This window comes from Botrytis cinerea, chromosome 7 (genome assembly GCF_000143535.2).
Source record: "Botrytis cinerea B05.10 chromosome 7, complete sequence".
NCBI lineage: Eukaryota > Fungi > Ascomycota > Leotiomycetes > Helotiales > Sclerotiniaceae > Botrytis > Botrytis cinerea.
The window spans coordinates 64,140-87,267 of NC_037316.1; the positions used below are offsets into that span (position 1 = coordinate 64,140).

The 23,128-nt window shown below is 43.6% G+C and overlaps 7 protein-coding genes across 8 annotated transcripts; 3 read left to right on the top strand and 4 right to left on the bottom strand.

Annotated features, from left to right (window-relative positions):
- Positions 1 to 674: 674 nt before the first annotated feature.
- BCIN_07g00160 (hypothetical protein) lies at positions 675 to 2,654 on the bottom strand. The gene is made up of 4 exons (XM_024693770.1): positions 2,397 to 2,654; positions 1,219 to 2,110; positions 972 to 1,072; positions 675 to 918 (listed from the first exon to the last, which is right to left on the bottom strand). The coding sequence occupies exons 1-4, from the start codon at positions 2,439 to 2,441 to the stop codon at positions 775 to 777; spliced, it is 1,182 nt and encodes a 393-aa protein (XP_024549556.1). The 5' UTR covers positions 2,442 to 2,654; the 3' UTR covers positions 675 to 774.
- A 342-nt stretch (positions 2,655 to 2,996) lies between these two features.
- On the bottom strand, positions 2,997 to 4,395 carry BCIN_07g00170 (hypothetical protein). The gene has a single exon (XM_001555930.2). The coding sequence runs from the start codon at positions 4,286 to 4,288 to the stop codon at positions 3,332 to 3,334; it is 957 nt and encodes a 318-aa protein (XP_001555980.2). The 5' UTR covers positions 4,289 to 4,395; the 3' UTR covers positions 2,997 to 3,331.
- A 5,060-nt stretch (positions 4,396 to 9,455) lies between these two features.
- Bciqg1 lies at positions 9,456 to 14,502 on the top strand. The gene is made up of 5 exons (XM_001555933.2): positions 9,456 to 11,374; positions 11,434 to 11,567; positions 11,619 to 11,867; positions 11,923 to 13,516; positions 13,574 to 14,502. The coding sequence occupies exons 1-5, from the start codon at positions 11,173 to 11,175 to the stop codon at positions 13,732 to 13,734; spliced, it is 2,340 nt and encodes a 779-aa protein (XP_001555983.1). The 5' UTR covers positions 9,456 to 11,172; the 3' UTR covers positions 13,735 to 14,502.
- Positions 14,503 to 15,966: 1,464 nt separating this feature from the next.
- BCIN_07g00190 (hypothetical protein) lies at positions 15,967 to 16,457 on the bottom strand. Its single transcript, XM_024693771.1, has one exon. The coding sequence runs from the start codon at positions 16,404 to 16,406 to the stop codon at positions 16,014 to 16,016; it is 393 nt and encodes a 130-aa protein (XP_024549557.1). The 5' UTR covers positions 16,407 to 16,457; the 3' UTR covers positions 15,967 to 16,013.
- A 471-nt stretch (positions 16,458 to 16,928) lies between these two features.
- Positions 16,929 to 17,688, top strand: BCIN_07g00200 (hypothetical protein). Its single transcript, XM_001555936.2, has one exon. It carries the CDS (start codon positions 17,033 to 17,035, stop codon positions 17,573 to 17,575), a length of 543 nt encoding a protein of 180 aa, XP_001555986.1. The 5' UTR covers positions 16,929 to 17,032; the 3' UTR covers positions 17,576 to 17,688.
- A 639-nt stretch (positions 17,689 to 18,327) lies between these two features.
- Positions 18,328 to 20,123, top strand: BCIN_07g00210 (hypothetical protein). Of its 2 annotated transcripts, XM_001555938.2 has the most exons (4): positions 18,328 to 19,053; positions 19,106 to 19,340; positions 19,387 to 19,616; positions 19,668 to 20,123. In XM_001555938.2, exons 1-4 carry the CDS (start codon positions 18,436 to 18,438, stop codon positions 20,040 to 20,042), a joined length of 1,458 nt encoding a protein of 485 aa, XP_001555988.2. In that variant the 5' UTR covers positions 18,328 to 18,435; the 3' UTR covers positions 20,043 to 20,123. The 2 variants fall into 2 exon arrangements, with proteins under 2 accessions (XP_001555988.2, XP_024549558.1); XM_024693772.1 differs by having other exon boundaries at positions 19,106 to 19,616.
- Positions 20,124 to 20,139: 16 nt separating this feature from the next.
- Positions 20,140 to 22,352, bottom strand: BCIN_07g00220 (hypothetical protein). Its single transcript, XM_001555939.2, has 2 exons — positions 21,769 to 22,352; positions 20,140 to 21,662 (listed from the first exon to the last, which is right to left on the bottom strand). The coding sequence occupies exons 1-2, from the start codon at positions 22,282 to 22,284 to the stop codon at positions 20,199 to 20,201; spliced, it is 1,980 nt and encodes a 659-aa protein (XP_001555989.2). The 5' UTR covers positions 22,285 to 22,352; the 3' UTR covers positions 20,140 to 20,198.
- Positions 22,353 to 23,128: the final 776 nt, after the last annotated feature.

Sequence of the window (23,128 nt, forward strand, 5' to 3'; positions counted from 1 at the left end):
GTTTCCTATCTCGCTTGACAAGATCCTTCGAATACAGTTGTAGTGCAAGTTCTGTTATCTACGAAGGAAAAGGTTGAGATATGGGGGCAGGATGTGAGGTCTACATAGCAGCCATTTAATTTCTGTATCCAATCACAGATAAATGGTGTGGGTGAAAAGGTTGAGAGGAGGGTAAGCGGCTCTCCCCGATTCCATATACCAAGCGGATCATTGAATCATGGCGTACAGATCAGTGATCACCCCCGACATTGAATCATGAGAATGAACCGACAACAATGAGTTCGAGCAATAAAGAGGTCTATCTGACTGACGTGATAATTTCGACGAATTCATGAGTGGACATCCACTTATAGTTGATCCTTGGAGTATGGAATGATGCTGTTAAAATTTGTAGTGTCAAGGACGAAGTACTGTGAGTGAAAGAGGGATGACCGCTGATTTATATAGCCTTACTTTTGACATTGTGACCAAGAGTGATACTGATATGGGTAATGTAATTGCATGTGGGCCTAGGTGGAGGTAGCATGTTCTCAGACGAAAGACCGCTAAGGATCTTGTATGTTTCGCGTTCAAATGTTAAAAATATAAGTACACATGCACTAAAAGAATGGACCCCTTATTCACCATAGTTTTTTTGGTGATATAAAGATTCAATGTTCAGAAACAATTTCCATTGTAAGCCGATGTTCTAAAATAACCCATTTCCAACGCCCGATCAATTACTCTTCTTATTCCCATTTGATCGCGTTTCTTGAACTATTACACTCACCCATGCTAAAACCCGTTCCTCAAATTCTCATACTTACTACCCGGGTACTGAATACAATTCGGGCTTTCCTCCAAAATACCCAAAACGTTGACCACGTTGTGAATTAGAGACCTTTCTGGCTCTGAATGATCGGCCGAAGATTCCCACCACTGTTTCGTTTGGGTTAGTGGCATTATGGAAGCGGATTAGGGACAAAGCATACCATGGCACCACCAAGGCCTCTTTGCTTGATGTAGTGAGCCTTTCTGCGACCGACCTCGACTGTGTCATACGATATAAGGGTTTTGGTATTTTCGTTGTATGCTTTATGGCCCATTAGCGTTTCATTCCTATCCTGTCGTATCGAAACATCCACTCATAGTGCTATCGCAAAACTTTGTTTTCCCTCCAAAGCTCAAGAAAGGGCATCAAATACTAGAGAAGCGGGGAAATGAAAGGAACCAACTCACAATAACTAGCACAGGTTTCCTCATCCACAAACTCTCTCGCACCTTCCTGGGGTAACTTTTTGAAGTCATGCACGCCATTTTCCCAAGTACCCTCTCCCACCCCGTTGAAGGGTCGTCCCAATCCCTCAGTTCCCTGAAAGGCTCTTCCATAAATCGGCATCCCAAGTACAATTTTATGGCTACGTACTCCTTTCGCCTCATATGCCCTGACTGCATGTTCCGTATTATACGGCGTGGAGCTTGGGTTATTGTGGCTAGCAAGCACATTTGCTTGGTGTCCTGCAACACCATCCCACGATCCCGCATAGTCGTATGCCATTAGGTTCCAGAAGTCGAGGTATTGGTTCATGCCGTAAATATCCATGTTATTGTAATTTTGAGGACCGGCCGGACATGCTACCGTAAGTTCGAAGTGGTGAGGTGTAGGAAGAGTGTTAGAATAACGATCCATGGCTTCCCTACATTCTCTCAACAAAAGAACGTAATCTCGTGCTTCTTCGGCGTTTTTGGGGTATTCCCAGTCGATATCAATTCCATCGAACCCCAAATTCCTTATCAAATCCACTGCACTCTCTGCAAACTTTCTCCTTCCGCTCTCCGTTGAGGCTGGTTGGGCGAAATTAGACGAATAGGTCCAGCCACCAATGCTAAGCAATATCTTCAGAGATCGATTTCGTGACTTGAGGATATTGAGCTGCTTCAAGCAACCATATAAGTTAGTACCGACGTCATTCCATGAATCACCTTCGAAATGAATATCAGTGTCGGCCCAGCCGTCAGTCATATAAACCTCGCCAGAATCTGGACGGACATTGGCGAAGGCATAGAGGATATGGGTTAATTTCTCGGCGGGGAGTTCTTGGGGGAAATGTTTGCGGCCGTAAATTGCCCACTGGATGATGTTAGTATTTCTTGCCATCTCTCTTTCTTCGTAGAAATTGCAAGACCATCGTGTACACTTGTACAACACCGCGTTGTCTCACCATCTGTTAAGATGATAGAGATAAACCGAAAGGTTATTTTCTCTCCTATTTCCATCCTTTGAATTGTTCCTCGGGGAAGGTACTCCAATATTCATCCCATGTCCTTGAACCGTCGAACCTCATTCACCCAGAGCTTGACTACAGCACTCCCACTCCCCATAAAGCATCGGAAAAAGAATGAAACAAGCCACATACATTTACAAAATACGCCACGGCGCGGTATCCATGACCACCACCCATAGTTTCTTCTGAACCTAGTTCTATTGCCTCTTCACTAACAATTTCTAGATCCCCTTTACTCTCCTCTCCTGATCCGAGATCAAGTCCAGCAATTCCCCACGTTCCAGGTCCGTTTCGCAGCGTGATTAGTAGAGCAACAAAGAATGCAAATAAAGGGAGTGAGAATAGTATGATCTTTTTAAAGTGCGCCACTTTGGATTATTTTTGTCTTTCGTTTTAATGGGATGATAGATGCTTCTTATGTGCAGATTATTCTGGATGTGGAGTACGATAAAGGGTCTCTGATAAATCAGCAGCTGGTAGAAAGTGGCTGTGATTTTGTCGTATAGATTTGGTTGGTGACAGATGTCCAGTGCCGCGAGCACCAATATCCAATCCCCGCAGGGCTGAGTGAAGCTATGACGAAAAGAATGCAAGGATTATGAGGGGCAACTTTGTACACGTTGATGCGCATGTTTAGGATTTCTGGGCAGTGATCTTGTGTTTTACTTTACTCCAATGGTTCGGAGCTATCGTGAATGCGATGTGCTTGTGGGTGCATGGGTTTTCTTGAAATGTTTTGTTTCGTTGGAGTTATTGATTGATTCTGTACATCTGTGGTTTCTGGCTCAACCACTTTAGTCTTGCTGCGAGTGATAATTAGGTTGGTAAAGCTAGATTCGTCCGGAATACGCGCAAGTGGATGCCACCCCATTGCTCCTGTTCCGCTCACATAAGAACTCAAACGCTTAACATGCAAACATCTAAGGGAACAAATATCTCTCAGCCTCGTATAAGTCCACATTTACTCTCCACTGTATCTTGGCTTTCGTGGCGCCACAGATGGGCATCGTGGCTGAAGCTGCTGTATCCATTTCTTCTATCCTGCCGTGACCATATATGTACCCATCTCATCGCTCCTTTGGCATATTCTTGGGCGACTGATAAACCACCATCGATCTCCCTTTGATATCTTCGCTTGAGCAAACTTCTGGATTCGGCAACAATTTCCTATAGGTTTCTTCCTTCGGGTCCTGCCTCTGTCTCAAGAAGCTATGTATTCTCTCCTCTCTACTCCCAAAAGTGTATCTCGTCTCTTTCCTTCTCTGCCTCAAATCCTTACTCATCTTGTCATGTAATGTATCTCTCTGTTCCAAGAATTTTGCCGAATAATTATCCAGCCTCGTTAATTGTCCCAATCCTCCTACCGCAACAAAAATTGCAATCAACAAGACAAATGCACCATTTGATACGAATTGGGGTTTCTGTTCTCCCTTGACATCGCGGCTATACCATTTCTCCCAATCTTCCCATGTAGCATTTTGACTTGGGCCACCCGGGCCTGCCCACCCGTGATTATCACCATGTTTATCGCGGGGGTCGAGGACTTCGGGTCGTCCGTTCCAACCTGCTCCATATGTATCGTATGCACTTCGTTTGACGGGATCTGAAAGTATGTCGTTGGCTGCAATGATTAATCTGTATCGCGATAGTTTCGTATCGTAATCCAATCCATCATTTGTATCGATGCCATGTTTATCTGGATGATAAAGTTTAACCAATTCGTAAAAACGTCGTTTAGAATATGGAGATCCTTTCTTTTGATTGAAGATTTGGTAGGGTGTTGGAACCGCATATGCGGATGTCATTTCAGGCCATTGTAATCCTCCATGTTGATTTGCACTTCTGCCGTCGGACACTATGGCATAGTGTTGTCGTTGTGAGCGATGTTGTGGTTGATGGTTTCGGGATGTGAAGAGGGAATGAGATAGTGACGTCGATGATGTTCGGGGAAATGCATAATAGCATTGCAAATTGCTGCACGATGAAATCAAAATTCCCGACTTCTTGAGCATACTGTAATTCATGCAAATAGCCAGTATGAATACTGGCACAATTTGACCATTTCGATTGGGAAAATGAAGAGACGATGATGATATTCTATGAGGTTTTGTTCGATTCCAGTATCGATATCGAAGGTCTCTCGGAAGCTTGTCTAGATCATTGACCCAAGTACGAGTAAATCAACTAACCTTACCCCACTCACTGTCTGAACTCTGACCACCCCTCTTCTAAACCACCTCAAAAAAGCTCATTGTGACACTTTGCCCTAGAAGAACTGCAAAAGCAGGATACAAAATCTCCTTCGGATCTGAGACTAGAAAACTACCATCCAGTCACTCATGAAGCGCTCAGTTACACCAAATATATACACGTACTTGCTCATATGCACGTAAACACACACACGTACAACCGCATCGCGATCAGGTGCGTTCTGTGACACTCATTACCATAAGAAATCTATCTTCTCTCTCCCCAAAAGTTTTTATACTATGTAACATGGCTTATCACCTAATGTATTATATCACTGAGAGCGTCGTCAATTCAGATCACATCAATGGGGTTTTGGAAAGTCGGTGGTCTTTTTTCATAAATTGTCAATTGTCATCTGGAATGTATCTTAGATTGCCCGCAATGACATTGTTCTCTCTGACGCAATATACCAATATACCAATATTATCTGATTTGTATGGCATATGAGCTGTCTAGATGTGTCGTCAAAGACGTCGTTTAGTTCAGTTTTCATCACTATGTTGGCGCAACTCTGATGTACTCTGTGGGCGTCTTCTAGTTACTTCACATATATCAGTAGCTAGAATTCTGCAAGGGGAAGATGGGGAAGATGGAAGCTTGAAGCATAAGTTTCATGTGGTAGATGGTATAAGAAACACATTATGCGTGGAGATGGTGGACCTATGCACGCCTCTAGCTCTGAGACAATGAAGTAAAGCTGTTGGGTGAAAACCACGCGAGGGCGCTTCATAGTAGACAGACACCCTCTGAGAAGGGGAATGGAGCGCTTTCTAATGAGAAAGCCAAGGAGCACGAATCTTAGTGCAGGATATGAAGAAAGAGCATTATTAAGGTAGAAATTGAATCTCGATTGAGTACCTATATATGGTTGTGCGTTATGGCAAAGTGGCTTTTGGCTGTCTTTCGTTAATTCTTTACCTCTCCCTCTCGAGATTTCTGATTTTTTGGGTACCTCGACCGAAGGACTTAGAGTTCTTGAAAGAAGTTTAATCGAAGGTTCTTGGCTAGAAGGTCTCAAAATTTCAAACCCTCTCAAACACTCTGAAGCTTTTGACTCTTCACCGCTTGGCTTCAGCTTTTGACCTTACCCATATCATACCAGTATTTTAGCCCTTTTGGTTGATCACCATAAATTCCTTTCCTTGTCCTCTTTATCATCAGTAGTGTGTTCCCTCAGCCCAATTCATTTCAACTACTCAAAATCCATCCCGTTCCGTTTCAACTTATTGATACGCCACAAACCCTATCTCGCCACCAAAATAGTTGCACAAACCGCCAAACCTCCGCCAAGAGGCTGCACAATGACAATCCGGGGTACAGTGACTTGCCAGTCGTTATATATATGAAACACCACAGGGACGCTGCATTACTTGTAACACGGAAGGAAAATACAGAGGCAAGTACAATTTGACAACCGGAACTTCCCAAAATGTTGTATACATAAGCTTTAGTAGAACTTACTAGTCCTACATGTGTTGTGAAAGTTTTCGGATCGGGAGAGAGGGGTGCGATGTTCTGGAAGTGGTGTCGGTATGCACAAGCGGATAGGTAGGCCGTGTGATAGAAGAAAATGCTGGAGTTTGTGGGATGTGTGCAGCTTGAGTTGGGTTGAGAAAGAGAAGAGCCACGGCGTATGCTGGCTGTAGACTTATCATAGGACAGACCGTGGTCCGAGTATCTATGGCGTGAAGGGAAGACCAAAAGGGCACCATTAGGTCACAGCAGGTCAATTCATTTCCGTTTGACCTGAGATTTGGTAATCGTAGAGTCTAGATGCTGCGATGGAGATCTTTGAACACAACATTACTGTAACCCCTATGACTGGAGCCTAGAAGCAAGGACTAGCCGCCTTCGTGTTTTTGATCATGATGACGCGACATGTAGAAGATCGAAATTTTGATTGCAGAAATCTTAGATATCAGTGTGTCATCACTTGCGTATCTGCCAGACACACACATTCTAGTTATATGCTGGAAGCTTCAATAGGAGAAGCTTTAATATTCAAACTTTGTGTCGGTGATCCCCGTGTCTCGCAGTTAATGTGGACTATGTTGAACGGAAGTGGTCCGCGCCTTAAGGTTACATATATGCTGATAACTCGATGTAAAAGGAGATGTGAATATAGATACAGATGCAGATGTAAACGCAGATGCAAGTAAAATCGGGGTCGACAAAACAGGGATTTGTGAGAAGTGGACTCAGTGGAGGAGGCACAACGATAAACCACCATACGAACATCGAATCTCCCATAATGCCATTTTTCACTTTATCGCGCGTCTTGCGAGATTAGAAGCGGCTATTAAAGAATGTGGATATATTAAGCCATACTGCCGTGAACATGCGAGATATATACTCCATATATGCCCTGGCATGCCCACAGCGTAATAACCACAACGTTGAACCGAACCTCGGAACGAGATAGAAGTGGCCTGTCAATATCGAAAACGTTACCCTTTAAGCTTGTCGTCTTGTCATTGAAAAGTTAAACAACTCCAAAACGTTCAATCGTCCGAGACATTTTAGACAAATCGTATATTAGTTGGCTCGCTGGTCAGTGACACCCATGATTTGATTAGAGATGATCTACAAGAGAGAAGTCAACGAAGGCTTTTCGAGGAGAGGAAGACGATGATATCATGATTGCTGATCTATAGTCGTAATACTGGCAAAATTCGGTTATTCAAGATGAAGGGGAAGATAAGGGAGTATGTGAGACGACACTACATACCTGCTCTGAAATGGACTCATGAGCCATGCAACTTGTGGATTGACGCAAGTCGAAAGCCACTAAGGCACAGCGAAAGAATTGTTTGGGATCGGAGATGCTGTACGTACGTACACCGGTGATGATCCTTTTGAGAGTCAAATCAACACATATCGTAGGGCAGAACGAGAAGACATCCTCGATCATAGAATTCATATGTGATCATCAACGAGGTACTTCTTGAATCCTAGGCGGTTTTCTGAACACATGATCAACAAAATGATGCGCACGGCCTATCTTTAATCTCAGTCAAGCAAGTAAACTACCCAAATACCCCTGAAATGTCCACAAAGGGAGATGAATGAGGATGGCGTTGATATCTTTTCCTCCGTAAATGCTTTAGAATGGTTTGACATATCGAAAAGAGTTTAGGGTACGGATTTTGTGAACCATTTGAGGTCGAGTAGTTCGGCCGACTGATAGATTAGGTGTTGTGTTGCCGCTCCCTCGAAGCACAAACGCATTGGGGGGAGCATTTTCTGATGAACAAAGGCCAGGTCCTTGATCAGCTCCAAACAGTGGAAATCACGCTGGATCTAGAAGTAAGTGGAATCAACGGCGTTCCAAAGAATAGGAACACGTTGATGAGGCTGCAGAAGTCTGCCACGGGTGAGAACTCAAAACTTGGAACCGAGGGAAACAGAACAATCTCTGTTTTACCCCCTTAGGCCTTAGGCTGGAATTGGGAAGCGGGTACTGCGGAGAACAACTGCGGTGCCACACTGGAAGATCGCCATTTGATCGGTTCCTACTAGAGTTCCTATCGCTTCGCCGTCAGGGATTTTTAGTCAGGTACAAAGATTCACGAAGAAGCACGAGTTCCACAAAATGCTTTTAGGGTTAGCACCGATGAGGATTCAGGAACAGAACGTACAGCTATAGTTAGATGTTAATTGGAGAGAAACTTGATATTGAATATCATCCATCATGGGTTGGATCAATTGTTGGAATCGCATGCAGTAGGAAAGAAGTGAGGGAAGAAGTTTGGAATTCTCACCGCTTGATTAGTTTTCCTCTAATTGATTGTACTAAGTTTATAGTGAGAACCATAGAAAATAAAGTGTATAAATTTCCGACTATATCTACTTGTCCTATCGAGGACATTGATCCTTCCCCATGATTTATTGCGACAGAGCATCGATTCCCAATCTCATGCCACCGGGAGAACACCACTTAGGTAAAAACTTTGTGTAAACAACGTACCACTCATGACAACCCGGTACACCCAATTCCAACACCAATACAACCCAACATGCCTAGGCACCATCCCCCAGCACCAAAACAAAAGGGACCCGACATAACAGAGATGCTACAAACAATTGTTCCCAGATACTATTTTGAGGTATCTGAGTCTCAGGAAACGTGGGTTGGCGGTAGGGTACCAAAGCCAAACTTGGCCATTTTTAGTTCCTACAACTATGCTCCACTGCTGCGCCATCGAAGAATGACCTAAATGGGTGATAAGGCGATAAAATTCCACGTGCGTGTGTCGTATCTTGCTAGATGCTAATCTTGAAAGAATCCTCAGGTTGGACCGATGGATCAGGGTTGGATTCATTTCCCTGAGGTTATAGGGTAAGATGGCCGGAGAATACAAGACCGGTATTGGATGGATGTAGCCATTGTATTTCATGCGGGCGAGAGACATGGTATGGGAGCGACGGGGAAGACGAGGTCAGTGGTGGTGAAGGGAAAAGGAGGATTGTGGGAGGAAGGCGAAAGTGTTAGTATCACAATATTGATGGGTTAGAGATGGCAATAGACACATTGATCTGGATAGGGTTATGCTTCGAAGGTAAGGCAATTGATCATTCGTGATTAACGTGATAGACGGGATTGGCTGAATGATATATCGAGAATATGTTGAGAATATTTTGATGTTGTAAAAGATGATGGTAGCGGGTAGTGAGTAGTGAGTAGTTGGATTCAGTGAGCCTGATGAGCCTACTCCCAGTAAGCCATGGTAGATTGAGATGCAGCATTGTGAGTGCTCTTCGTTCGAGATTCTCCTCTCTTCTTGTTCTCCTCTCTTCTTGTTCTCCTCTCTTCCTGATAGCTACATAGAGCACACGCAGACTGACCGGCTGACGAATGTATGGGAACTGGGAAGCTCCGTGATTCCGTGGTCGATTGATTACAGACCTAGCACCGAGATAGATATCTATCTGAGTTAAATCGGCGTCCTAGTCGATACTAAGAACTCTAGTCGTCTTGGGTAAATGCAGCCGCGGCGTACAAAGTGCCTGGGTTGACTGATGTGCCTCCACCGAAAATGGACCCCTGACAAGTTTTCGATGTTTCATATCTGCGAACAAATAAAGTGTCTGGATACTCAGAGGTCCAAGGTCGCCCAAGGTCGCCCAAGGTCTCATTCTCCCTCTTCTCTAGCCGGTGAAGATGACATTTTGATTCATCAATATCATCTTGCCTCGAGAGTACATGCCGTTAGGGAGGCAGCCAATTCCACCGTTCTTCCCACACCCACACCGGTACGAACACTGCCTATTTGTACCTACCTCGACCGACCCAGGACTTTCCGTCCCCTCATCCAGAACGATCCCATCGTCCCATCATCCCATCATCCCCTCATCCAGCCAGCCAGCCAGCCAGCCAGCCCTCCATATCCATATCCATATCCATATCCATATCCATCCCCCCCATCCATCCATCCATCCATCCATCCCATCCCATCCCATCCCATCCCGCCAAAGCACACAAACGTCCGTTCCACTTCATCATCGCACCTACATACACACATACATGCGACCGACATACTACATACATGCGCATCCACCCATCCATCCACTCACGCACCCACTCACACCTAACAGAACTTTAACTTTACATCTTAAAACATCCCAATTCACCAATCCACCAATCCACCAATTCGCCAATCATTGACTTCTGATCTTTCACCTCACCCACTTCCCTCACCTCACTCTCCTCACTTGCTGAATCTGCTCCGACGACATCTTTGCACGCTTTGCACGCTCTGCAACATTATCGCGACGTCGTATGGATATCCAGATCGTGAATCAATTCGCCGATATTGTTTGAATCAACCAATATCCCGAATACAAACCTCGCCCCTTCATTTACTTATCTGTACGAAGCGCAACGCAACACAACACAACACAACACTACCCACCTATCCATCCATCCATCCATCGTATCGCAATCAATCACCACCCAATTTTCGACTGACATTAGCATACTTCCATCATTTCTATCCTCTTGCATGCGGAACCTTTTCTCTTTGGGCGACAACGCAACCCATCATCACATTACACAGTCATCGGCGCCGCATGCGAATATTTCAACAATTTGTTCCCATTTGAATCATTCATGTCAGCATTCACCTGAAGGATTGTTTTGTTCTATTTTCCAGAAAAAAAAAAGATTTTCATCAAATAATTCGGGGTGAAGACCCGAGCGGCTCGCTGGTCGATCTACAAGCCCTCCTTCGCAATTCCAAAATTTCAACAAAGCCTGTGTGTGCTTGCTCCCTCCACACCATACAATCGCATCCAATTCACTCTCATTTTCGTTTTTACTCAACCATACGATAATATCTTTCCTTCCTTCTCGCAGAACTTTGCTCAATTATTCCAACTATAGTCTGATCTTTCGAATCTTCTTAAAAGTACATACATACACACATATCACCACCCGCTCCAGGCATCTTACAATAATCTCGAATCCCTCTCCAATCCATCTGTCTGTCCATCCATCTCCCTTTCTCAACCAACCAAAGAAAAGAGATCGACAATTCTCCTTGTTCTTTTTTGCGCAACACACCACGGTGTATCAAAGACCCCATTGAAGGTGTTGCAAAAGATATTGGCACTTCAATTTAATTTATAGAAAATCCGACTTGTTCGGTCAACCAACAATATGAGTGTAATGCTTCAAACCCCTTCCCGGGCGTCAACAGCCTCATCTTCTTCCTTCCAACCAGTTTCTCGACAAAATACCATGTCTTCACACGATGGGGCTCGCTCTGCCCGTCAATCAAAGAGATATTCTATGACTACCCTGTATCTTTCCATGTCTGCGAATGAGAAGGATTTGGAAATCGAGGATGATCTTGCGAAAGGTAAAATTTCTGGTGCAATTGGAATTGGCTTTGAATGTTGTGCTAATGAATTGATGTAGCACAAAAGGTTCTACGAGAGCTCAAATCGAAGATTTCATCACAGTCGAAGAAGAATTTCGTGTTGGAGAAAGACGTTAGGTATTTGGACTCGAGAATTGCATTATTGATTCAGAATCGCATGGCTTTGGAAGAGGTAGGAACCTAAGCTTTCCAGGACAAGTTTCGCAACTAATATCCCTTTCAGCAAAATGAGGTAGCTAGTCATTTGGAAGATGCGACCGACTTGCAAGAAGGTTTCTTCCCAAATGATGAGAAGACGCAAAAATATGGCAATCTTTTATTCTTGCTTCAATCAGAGCCCAGGCACATTGCACATTTGTGCCGCCTGGTCACCATGGCAGAGATCGATTCTTTACTGCAGACAGTCATGTTCACAATTTATGGAAATCAATATGAGAGCCGTGAAGAACATCTTCTTCTGACTATGTTTCAGGTAAGTCTCACCCTTGCGAATTGAGCTGCTTCCAATACTAACACTTGCCTTGTAGTCTGTCTTAACATACCAATTTGATAACACGCCAGAATATTCCTCACTCCTCCGTGCGAACACCCCAGTATCGCGTATGATGACGACGTATACCAGAAGAGGTCCTGGGCAAAGTTACTTGAAGACTGTATTGGCAGACAGAATAAATGGGCTTATCGAGCTGAAGGATCTTGACTTGGAGATCAATCCCCTCAAGGTCTATGAAACAATGATTGCACAAATTGAGCTGGAGACGGGAGGACTCCCGGCTTCCCTACCCAGGGGAGTAACAGCAGAGCAAGCGGCAGATAATACACAGGTCCAGGCCATTATCGAACCGCGATTAACAATGCTTATGGAGATCGCAAATGGATTCCTTACAACAATTATCGACGGGTTAGAGGAAACACCGTACGGTATTCGATGGATCTGCAAACAAATTCGAAGCCTGACAAAGAGAAAGTACCCTGATGCCAACGACCAAGTGATTTGTACACTTATCGGAGGGTTCTTCTTCTTGCGATTTATCAACCCTGCTATTGTCACCCCTAAATCATATATGCTCATTGATGGAACTCCAGCCGATCGACCTAGACGAACTTTGACCTTGATTGCTAAGATGCTTCAAAACCTTGCCAACAAGCCCTCATATGCAAAGGAACCATATATGGCCAAACTTCAACCGTTCATTCAACATAACAAAGAACGAGTCAACAAGTTTATGCTTGATCTTTGTGAAGTTCAGGATTTTTATGAAAGTTTGGAAATGGATAACTATGTAGCATTATCTAAGAAGGATTTGGAGCTATCAATTACCCTCAATGAAGTTTATGCTACGCATGCTCTACTCGATAAACACACGGCCGAACTCAACAAAGATGAGAACTCGCATTTGGCAGTGATCTTGGCCGATTTAGGGCCAGCCCCTGCACAACTACCCAGAAAAGACAATAGGGCTATCAACTTACCACTGTTCAGCAAATGGGAAACCGCGATCGATGATTTGACAGCTGCCCTCGACATTACCCAAGAGGAAGTATTCTTTATGGAGGCCAAGTCAACATTCGTTCAAATCATGAGATCGATTCCGAGCAACAGCGCTGTGGCGCGTAGGCCACTTCGTCTTGAAAGAGTTGCTGATGCAGCAGGTCAATACCGAAATGATGCTGTCATGGTACGCAAAGGTATTCGGGCGATGGAATTATTGAGCCAGCTGCAGGAATTGGGGGTCATTGATAAATCAGATCAGTTCAGCCTCTTGCGGGACGAGGTTGAACAAGAACTTCAACATCTTGGATCACTTAAAGACGGAGTTATTCTCGAAACTCAAAAACTCGATCAAGTTTTCAAGACCATTCGAGACCACAACACTTATCTAGTCGGTCAACTCGAAACTTACAAAAGTTATCTGCACAATGTTCGGAGCCAAAGTGAAGGAACCAAGCGAAAACAACAAAAGCACCAAGTCTTGGGTCCGTATAAATTCACTCACGGCGAATTAGAGAAACAAGGCGTTATTCAGAAGAGCAACGTACCCGACAACAGAAGAGCCAATATCTACTTCAACTTTACCAGTCCTTTGCCCGGAACCTTTGTCATTTCGTTACATTACAAAGGTATGAAATTCTGGGATATTCATCACTACCTTTATGAATAAATGCTAACTTTACCAGGGCGAAATCGCGGTTTACTGGAGCTTGATCTGAAGCTTGATGACTTACTCGAGATGCAAAAGGATAATCAAGAAGATCTTGACCTGGAGTACGTTCAGTTCAACGTGCCAAAGGTTCTTGCTCTCTTGAATAAACGTTTCGCTAGGAAGAAAGGATGGTAAAAGCGCAACCACCCCCGCATCCTCATAATCAAGGATACATTTCCTTCTATGGAAATACCTGCTTCCGGCTACTGGCTCGGTCGCAGGCTGTATGAATATTCTTAAGTCGTTCAAGTCACCGATAGTGTTGGATGGTGAATCATCGGAGTTGTGTTTTTTGATCTCGATATACCTGGTGGCATGGTTTTGATGGCGTATATGGCAATTTTCCGATATTGTGCAGACGGAAGCTTTATACCTTTTCTCTTTGTTCAATTTCTCTTGATATATCTTGTTTTAATGGGTGGTAGTTGTGATGTTTCTTGCGTTCTTCGTCTTTCTTTCTTTAGTTCATTTATGGGTGCCTTCTTCGGTACGACGAGCAAATCATTTGGAGCGAGATGCTGAAGATGTTTGGTCTGGCTGGTCCGGAGAAGTGACATGACAGGATTTTGCATTATTCAAAGGGGATACGAGTCAAGGGAGATCCTCTATCTTGATATGATATTTATTGAAGACATGAGGTTGGGATTGGGAATGGAAAGGAAGATCGGGAATTTACTGGGTGATTGTCTATTATGGCTCCCGTCTTTCCTCTTGCCTGCGGGGAACTTGGAATGGACGGCTGTACGGATGGGTAGGATCTCTTTTGGTAACGGCAATGCAAGCAAATGTGAATGCGAATGCACACAATAAGATATGGATATATGATTGTGTAATAGGCGCGTCAGGTCTCGTACGAGAAGAGCGCATACTAGTAGGACGAGACAAATATCAAATGTAATATCATGAATGAAGAATAATATTTCCCGATAATTGTTATGCAGAATCCTTCAGTGAACAGAGTGCGCTGGCTGTAAGTTGCAGCCAATGAAAATGCGATTTTATATTTTGGTATCCATCATCATCAAATTATTGCTCACACCACCTCTCTCCATCACCCCTCCTCTACACCCCATCCAATCCTGACACAAGTGTTATACTCTCTCCCATCATTTACACAAAACTCTACTTCCTTTGAATCCGAATCTCTTTTTGTGAGTACGAGTTCGCCATCAAGTTCAGGACCTCTGACATCTATATGCCTTTGTTCTTGATGGTCTCCTTCAGCTAATTCTTCACTTTGCGATCGCTCCTTACCTTTCGGTACATCGTTTTTTTCGTTGGTTTGATATTGAGATATCTAAAGTCCATGTCGCGAATATCAAATACGTATTCTACTTTACCGATGGAGAGGATAATCGTCTCCAGGGAGTCGTCGGGTGAGATAAGGATTGTAGTAGGGAGTTCTTGTAAGCAGCACTCGTATAAGGGGCTGGGGTGCGGCGATTTTGAGCTAATCGAAGGTGCCGAGTTGGAACTTGGGCTTACTATTGATTCGAGATTGGTGCTTAACCTGATCAAAGCTCCTGTTACAACAGTCGAACTGGTAGTCTTGCTTGACAGGAGATCACCAGCTTCATATGTGGCATTTATTGTGACTCTCGAGGCGTTGGAAAGCTCAGACCGAGACTTATGAACGACTGCAATTTTTGATGAAGTTCCTGACCTCAAGGAAGCTCTCATCTCTGTCACAGGGGTTGGAAGTGTATTGAGGTTTGACAGACAGAAGTATCAACAGATGACATGTACTCTGCTCTCTGCACCATTCCCTTCATACCCGGGTCATCTCACAAAAGTCCTTTTGAGCTGCAGCATTTCCTGACTCATGTCTTTCAAAATCTCACTAAAGCCTCAGGCTTATCTCTTCGTTTGCGTAATCTCCTTCTGGTACGGTCCATTTTAGAGATAGTCTGCCGTGCGAATGCGAAATACGGTGAGATCCATGTTTCTTAATGAATAATAAGTCACAAAGAAGGCAAGCCGAATTACTAGATCCTATGCACCTTGGAGGCGAACCCGCAGGATGTTGGTCATAGAAAGAAATTAGTTGTATCTCACTGTGAACATGCAGAATATGACCATTGCCATACTGAGTCTTGGGTACAGTGCACACTTCCAACTGCATACCAATTACTCTGTGTATGTTTTCACTCAATCAATTCAAGGACATTTTTGGCACGTTATGAAAGTCTTATTCGTATAACTTTGGTATTGGGTTTTTTCTGGATTGAAAATTATATTTCGTTTTATCTATTTTCTCGATTTATGAACGCCTTACAAAACAAAACATGCTTTGGGGAGCAACGCCATTGCCTTTCAGCTCTCAAACACTTCTACCACAAACCTTCATCCCACCCTTTCCTCTCCAATTCTTATATTAGTCATCCCTCTAGACGCACTAGATTAGGATTCGACCTTCACCATCTGCCTGGTGTTGAGGGAGGCGGTCTAGTTGGAGTGGGTACGGGTTTCGGAGGAAAATGATTGAAGAGGAGGTAGAAAACCATGCCGATCAAAGCAATCAATTCGATGATCTGGATCAACAAGATGATATGTGGGTATCGAGATGACTGTGATTGTGTATGTAGTCGGAGTTGAAGAAGGGGTACTTCAGCTGGTGGGTCGTCGACGATGAGTTCTTCGAGGGCAGGGTCTCCGATGGGTGGGTCGTCCTCATCATCGACGACAGATGAATAGTCGAAAGCTCGGTATCCATCGATAGTGATGAATAAAGGTCCCCGTTCGACGCTGGTGAGCGAAAGTTCCTGGTCGTCGTGAAAGGTGACTGCGGAGCGGTTTCCATTATTCATCTTTGTGGTTTTGGTGGTGACTTCTTGAACTTATGATCTAGAGATGTAAACTAAGTTTTGTTTCTGGATTCGATGAGAGTTTTGTGTTTGTCTTGTCTTTTCAAGATTCGAGTGGATGAGGAGGAGGAAAAATGGGAATCTGGGGGCGAAGTAGATGGTATTTATAGGGAAAGAAGTAACTCAGAATGTTGTTGTTTGAGTTGTATTCTTGGGCTATTCTAACAGCATCCTAAGTTTGAGAAAATAAGGGTAGCGTAGCTAAGCTGACATTCAGAAGGTTATGTTGAATTTTTCGGGGGCCATATTGTATAAACAAACACAGCAGAAGTAGATGCGGGAATCTTTTTCAATTACAACATAAAATTGGCTCCTCAATACTCATTACACATCAAATTATCAAAAAGCAAAGGCTCCCATGTTAGCTTGTTCGCTCGACAAAGGAGCAATTTCATGCTGCTCTGGCAAAACTCCACCGCTCACTCCAAGAAAATACTTTTTCGTGGAATGTTCACTGTTATTCCAGAAACTACTACCTCTTCATAACAAATATTCTAACTTCCCCCCAAAAATCTACCACTATTATTACAGAAAGAAGGATTTCACGAGTTAACCAGGAAATCGACAAGATGCCTCGATTCATCAAGTTCCAAATTGATTGGGCCATCCATGCCAAGCTCAACAACGACATTCTAGAGCAGAGTACTCACGGGAAGGACGAAACACCAGAGGGTTGCACCTGTGATATCTGCTACGAGCGGTTCTGCATTGCATCAGTTGATTCAGAAGATGCGGCAGAATGTTTACCGTACTTCCCCGTCAGCAAAATCCTAGAGCCATCTCAGCTCTGCGATAGTGACTCCAAGGAAATCGAAGGTATCTGGGAGTTCCCAGATGTTGACAACTGCAAGTGCTACTGTCACCGCTGCCACATCCATCAATTCAAGCTGTTTTGCAAAGAACACAAAGAGTTGGTCAAGGAACATTCGAAGCTCATGGTTGATTGGTTCTTAACTCTCAAATCTTCACAACAGTTGCAGGACCTTCAAACTCCCAGAGAGCGACATCATCAATTCCGCAAGAGACTCAGCGACGCGGGATTTCGTCACAGATCTCAAAGATGCGAAAAAGTCGACTTCTCATCACTCAAACCAAGCGAAGGATGGTACTAAACATCATACGAACTCCGAATCAAGCGACTTGAAAAGGGCGGAAGGTTGTTGTAGGCGGAGAATTTCTGGGAATGGGGTAACCCAAGCACTCACAAAATTTCAACTTCGACACAAAGTCAATCAAGTACCACACCTTCCCTCTCAGCGACACAGATAGCTATATAGTATTTTTTGGAATTTCTCATTTTTCCATGTGATAAAAAAAACCCCGCAAAAATAAAATGAAAATCGAAAAACTTTCCTATTGTAAACAAAAATCGTGCCGGATCCTCAAATGTGCAGAGCTAGTGAAATAAAAATGCAATTGATAAATTGAAACATCCGAACCCATATGTTGAAAGCACCCGAGGAGTGCTCTCTATTGTCTCACAGACTATATAATCTTCCTGAAGAATCCCTCACTCTTCTCAAAATGCTACACACGAGATTGTTTGTCAACCTTCCCCAGAACGCGATGGCAACCGCCACAGGCCCACCGCAACTTATGTAAATTGGGTTATCGACGATTTAACCTTAACACGGAACAACAAAAAGATATGCTTATGCGAAACGTGAGCAAGAAAAAAGTGTATCGATTGCAATACTGATTCTCCTAGCCCTGTACGTAAGTAGTTGATTAGATATAGCAATGGTATTGTCGGTGGCTTGGGTGGCTTGGCTTGTTCGCACTGCACGGCGTTGATAGATGGATTACGTCATGATTAACCTTGACCCTCTGAACCTCCTTCATCAAAGCAAAAACAACACTTTCAGATTGTATTGCGTACGGATTGACCTTACATCTAAACAAGTCTACACATAAAAAACAAGAACCTCCCCTTTTATATTCAACCTCTTCTGTGTATATTTCAAGCCTATCGATGCTTTTTGTTTTCCGTAATTCCGCTCGAAGAAGTCTTCCATACCATACCGCCTTTGCTAGGCCTTGGATCAACAGTTTGCCTACAAGATTATCAGTACGCCACAGCCCTTCAAATCTCACTCTGTGTCTTCCTACAATGGACCGGGGAATCAAAAGAAAAGCCGAAACTACCTCAGAGTCGCCAAAGAAGACCATCAAAATTGATGGTTACTGCAGTACTCCCGTCCGTCGTGCTTCTACAGGCGAAGAAATTTGGCCAGCGCCACGTGACCAACTAGAATCTGCCTACAAATTCGTCCGAGAATGCGCGACAGCCCAGAAACCCACTCTTATTGTGCCGGATAAAGACGCAGATGGATTGAGTGCCGGGGTGATCATGTATCGTACTTTGATAAAACTCGGGCTTGAAGAAAAGAATTTGAGTGTTCATTTAGTGCGGAAAGGTTCGAATATCCATGAAGAATACGAAAGAAAGGCAATGTCAGAGATGAAACCTAGCTATGTGATTGTTTTAGACCAAGGAAGTCGAGGTGGTCTACCTGTCATTGATGATGAGGGTGCGAAATGTATGATTATTGATCATCATTTAAGTGATGACTTTCCCGAAAATGCCACTGTAAGGTAGAAAATGTCCTTCTTCCGGCAACAATACTGATGTACAAGGGAAGGTTGTTTCAGGCTGCCATTGCCCTCCAGTCCCAACGACAGCTCTCATGACCTACGAGATTTGCAAAGAACTTCATCCTGATATTGCTCAAGAATGTGGCTATCTTTGCGCAATAGGGACACACGGGGATCTGGGAAATACTATAAAATGGTTACCCCCATTTCCAGATATGAAAGAGACCTTCAAGACACATACTAAAAAGCTCATTAACGATTGTGTTTCTTTGATCAACGCTCGTAGGTTCAATGAATTTCTAAACCTCAATTGCTGAACTTCCTATAGCAAGAAGAACTGGTACTTATGATGTTATCACTGCCTGGAAAGCATTACTCGGAGCCGAGGATCCCAAAGAAATTATGACAGACCAGAGGCTCATCGAAGCGAGACGCGAGATCAATCAAGAAGTTGAAAAACGAACTCATACACCACCAAAATTTAGTAAAGATGGGAAAATTGCAGTATTGAAAATCGAAAGCGAAGCTCAAGTCCACCCGGTTATTGCTACGCGATGGGTATGTATTGAGTCACTGGGATCAATTCATCTGACTAATAATTTTACAAAGGCCGGCTTCTTGAAATCTAAAACCCTTGAAATAGTCATGGTGGCCAATTATGGCTACCTGCGCGGCAAGGTGAATTTCTCATGTCGAGTTGCTAGATGTGCTCGAGGCCGCGACCCGCCAGTCAATATCATCGAGTCACTAAAAGCAGTAGCCAACTTGGATACTACAGATTTAGTTGAGAGACTTGGAGAGAATTTTGCTCGTGGCCACAAGGAGGCATCGGGTGGAATTGTCAATTCTGCCGAATTCGAAGAATTATGTAAGTTAATGAAGGTTGGTGAAAAAGCCGAAAAGTCGGAGCAAGAGGCATCGACAAAGAAAGTTGGAAAGTCACCACAGAAAAACACGTTGAATAATTATTTCATGAAGTCTTGAAATGTTGATTCACAGGTTCAATGAGAAGATAGATATGAGCAATATATTTATTCGAATGCAATTAAATAAGAAGCAGTACCATCTGAGATTACAATTTTGGATAGACTATTCGGGAATCTGTCGATGAGTCTTGTTGAGCATCTTCGCTTTCGTGCCTCAATATTTTGTCTCGGAGAAAATAGGTGCATCAAGCTTGAGCACTTTCACCCATGGAGCCAACTCTTCATGTTCTCTACCTGCCATTACATTTTCCATCCAACGCTTAAACAAATGTAACGGCATATCCTCCCACATTTCCCAGCCCTCCATTTTATTGAACTGGGCTGCCCTCTTGCACTCAAACACATCATCATATATTGGATTCGAGAAGCGTGGGTTTGTGATCGGGTATATAATGCCGCATTTTCCCGTTCTAGTAGGATCCATCTGAACAGGCCAAAGAGTTCGTATTGGTAAATCGTCGTCTGTAGATCCTGGTCCTGACGGATCTGGCTCTATAGGATCCCAATCCAGAGCGGGTTGGCCACGCCATTTGACCTTTCTGTAACGCGTGGACTTTTTAACTTTTGTTCGAGCTCCTGCTTGGGGGTCTTCCGCTTCTTCCTCGTCTCCCTCTTCTTCCTCGTCTCCCTCTTCTTCCTCGTCTCCCTCTTCTCCCTCTTCTCCCTCTTCTGTATCCAGGTACGCCTTTTCATCTGTATCGTCACCATCATATACGTCTATGATTGTGCCGTCTGTGTCTCTCTTTGCCTGCACGGCCGGAGGAGCCGGTCGAATATTTTGCTTATAAGTTTCATCAATGATGAGCTCTTGTAACCCTGTTGGAATCTTGAACAATGGATAATTGAATGGGTAATTGAATCCCCCATTTAGGAACTCCGCTGCCACTCGTATTCTCTTTCCTGTTAATCCAGGGATGGGGGAGAGATCCTTTCCAGATGCATAACAAGACATATCATATCCAAATAACAAATTCACGGCACTGGTCATGGTATTTAAAGCGCAGTTGTATGAATCATTCTGTCGAGTTGCGTTGGGACTATTGTCTGTCGTTCTGTATTCTACCGTTTGATGATCCGTGCGGTAGGACCATTGCCCGAATAATGGCCACTCAGCAGTATCAATCTCTCCTTTCTCGAATCTTGTGTATATAATAGCTTCGAGTAAACACATTTGAAAAAACGAATGATAGTAAGATCCGAAATCGTCTTCTAATGTGTTTGCAAATTTGGCTCTCGACAGACCGGAGTTGTCGATATGGAAGATAAACCTTTGCTTTGGTGCTATTCCGATACATTGTGTGTGGAAGGCGCCATATTCGTGTGGAATCACAATATAGTCGAGGTTTGCAATAGTTTCGTCATCATATTGTGCCAGTTCCTTCATGGTTTTCTCCCAGGCTTTGGGAAAGTCTTGCTGCCTAATCCGCATAATAGGCTCCCCGTCCTCATCAACTCCTTGCTTAAAAACGCGGCCTTTATTTTGATCCCAGTACAACTTGTCGGAATCAATGATTATAGCACTGATTTTTTGTTTCGTTGGTGTATCACCGGCTAGGTCGCCACCTTTGAGTGTTCTTGCTATTGCTCTGTTCCTATAGTCGCAAGCCAGGTAAACATACTACAAGTAGTCGACAGATCAGTAACAGTCTCCAGATATTCGAACCCAACTCAAGTAAAGTATATAAACCTGACCAGCCGGGAAAGACTTATGAAAGTCAACTTACTAAATCGGCAACAGTGTTCGTCACATGGCCAAGCTCTTGCTCTTCCATCATCCCGTTCTCGCACCATGCATTATAATGAGACTTCAATAGATATCTCCAATCGCCTTTAGCCAATTTTACACCATCCAAATCAATTGCCCATTTTCCCCATAATTTCTCATCCACTTTGTACATTTCTGACAGGACCCTCCAAACCCAATCACGAGTCATTGGTTCGAACTGTCGTCTTTCCATCTCATTCCTTATTTTACTATTCAACACATCAGGTTCTGGGCGAGGAATAGGTGGCTGAGGAAGCGTGATCTTGGGAGGATAGTGAGGGGGGTGCTCGAGGTCGATTTCATATTTCTTACGCAGCTCGTTGATAATGCCGGACTCTTTGCATGCATCAGTGGTTATTACGCGGGTGATACGCTTACGCTTGGTGATGTGTTGGGGTGGAATGGGAGGATCTTGCGATATTCGAGCAATGGAGGTGGTGGGCATTCGAGAGCGGAACTTCCATTCATTGGCCATGACGAGTTGATTTTGATGAAATAGTGATGAGTGATGTGATATTCTACTTTTAAAGTATAAATTTGATCAAATTGATATTTTACAAGTCTTGAAAAATAGGTATCTTAATTGCTTCACCATGAAGAAATCTCGGGCTTTCATAATTTCCTCCCACAAAGGAATTTTTAATTCGATCACAAATAAGGCCGCATGTGGTTCCTCGTTAGGTTCTTTATATGTGTTAGTTCATCAAAGAGAGCACAAAGGATTGACAGTTGTAAGCAAGTTATATCGTGATTTTCACCAACACTTCCTTTGCACTTTGTACAAGAGTTTCGCTTACCAAAAGAGGGGGGGAAGAAGGGCTACTATTGAGTAAAACGCAAAGTCTGAAAAGAATGATCAACTTTGATATGATATTCTATCGAGTGTTATGCCATTGTCTTATTATCACCAGCAACGCCATCAAATGCTTGAGTGCACAAAGCGAGGGAGTTTGTGGGTAGTAGTGGGGTCAGTTAGCTTTAAGGTAGGATGTGCGAGGACATGATACGCAGGTGAGATTGGATCCAATTGTTATACTCTTCGAGCATGTGCGTTTAAATGTATGTTTAAGTTATATGACATCTGTTTGTAGGAAAGAGATATTATGATTCTACAGGGGCAAGATCCGGCGCGCGGGCAATTTATCCCACGAGAAAGATAGCGAAAGAGCTGTTGGTCACATAAACAACCAACGACGGAACTAGAATTGCTCGTAGGTCATCTCATATTGACAGCAAAAGCAATGTTCGAACTATCATACTTCCAAGTAAAGGTAGAAGAGTACAGAGATATTCAACAAAATCCAACAAGATTTTCGCCT

Coding starts and splice junctions, on each gene's coding strand:
- BCIN_07g00160 (XM_024693770.1), bottom strand. CDS start 2,441: ATGGGTGGTGGTCATGGATACCGCGCCGTGGCGTATTTTGTAAAT. Junction 1,073..1,218: donor GGAAACCTGTGCTAGTTATT/GTGAGTTGGTTC, acceptor TGGGCCATAAAG/CATACAACGAAAATACCAAA. Junction 919..971: donor GAGGCCTTGGTGGTGCCATG/GTATGCTTTGTC, acceptor CAAACGAAACAG/TGGTGGGAATCTTCGGCCGA.
- BCIN_07g00170 (XM_001555930.2), bottom strand. CDS start 4,288: ATGAATTACAGTATGCTCAAGAAGTCGGGAATTTTGATTTCATCGTGC.
- Bciqg1 (XM_001555933.2), top strand. CDS start 11,173: ATGAGTGTAATGCTTCAAACCCCTTCCCGGGCGTCAACAGCCTCATCT. Junction 11,375..11,433: donor CGAGGATGATCTTGCGAAAG/GTAAAATTTCTG, acceptor GAATTGATGTAG/CACAAAAGGTTCTACGAGAG. Junction 11,568..11,618: donor ATCGCATGGCTTTGGAAGAG/GTAGGAACCTAA, acceptor TATCCCTTTCAG/CAAAATGAGGTAGCTAGTCA.
- BCIN_07g00190 (XM_024693771.1), bottom strand. CDS start 16,406: ATGAATAATGGAAACCGCTCCGCAGTCACCTTTCACGACGACCAGGAA.
- BCIN_07g00200 (XM_001555936.2), top strand. CDS start 17,033: ATGCCTCGATTCATCAAGTTCCAAATTGATTGGGCCATCCATGCCAAG.
- BCIN_07g00210 (XM_001555938.2), top strand. CDS start 18,436: ATGCTTTTTGTTTTCCGTAATTCCGCTCGAAGAAGTCTTCCATACCAT. Junction 19,054..19,105: donor ACTTTCCCGAAAATGCCACT/GTAAGGTAGAAA, acceptor GTACAAGGGAAG/GTTGTTTCAGGCTGCCATTG. Junction 19,341..19,386: donor TGTTTCTTTGATCAACGCTC/GTAGGTTCAATG, acceptor AACTTCCTATAG/CAAGAAGAACTGGTACTTAT.
- BCIN_07g00220 (XM_001555939.2), bottom strand. CDS start 22,284: ATGGCCAATGAATGGAAGTTCCGCTCTCGAATGCCCACCACCTCCATT. Junction 21,663..21,768: donor CGAACACTGTTGCCGATTTA/GTAAGTTGACTT, acceptor GACTACTTGTAG/TATGTTTACCTGGCTTGCGA.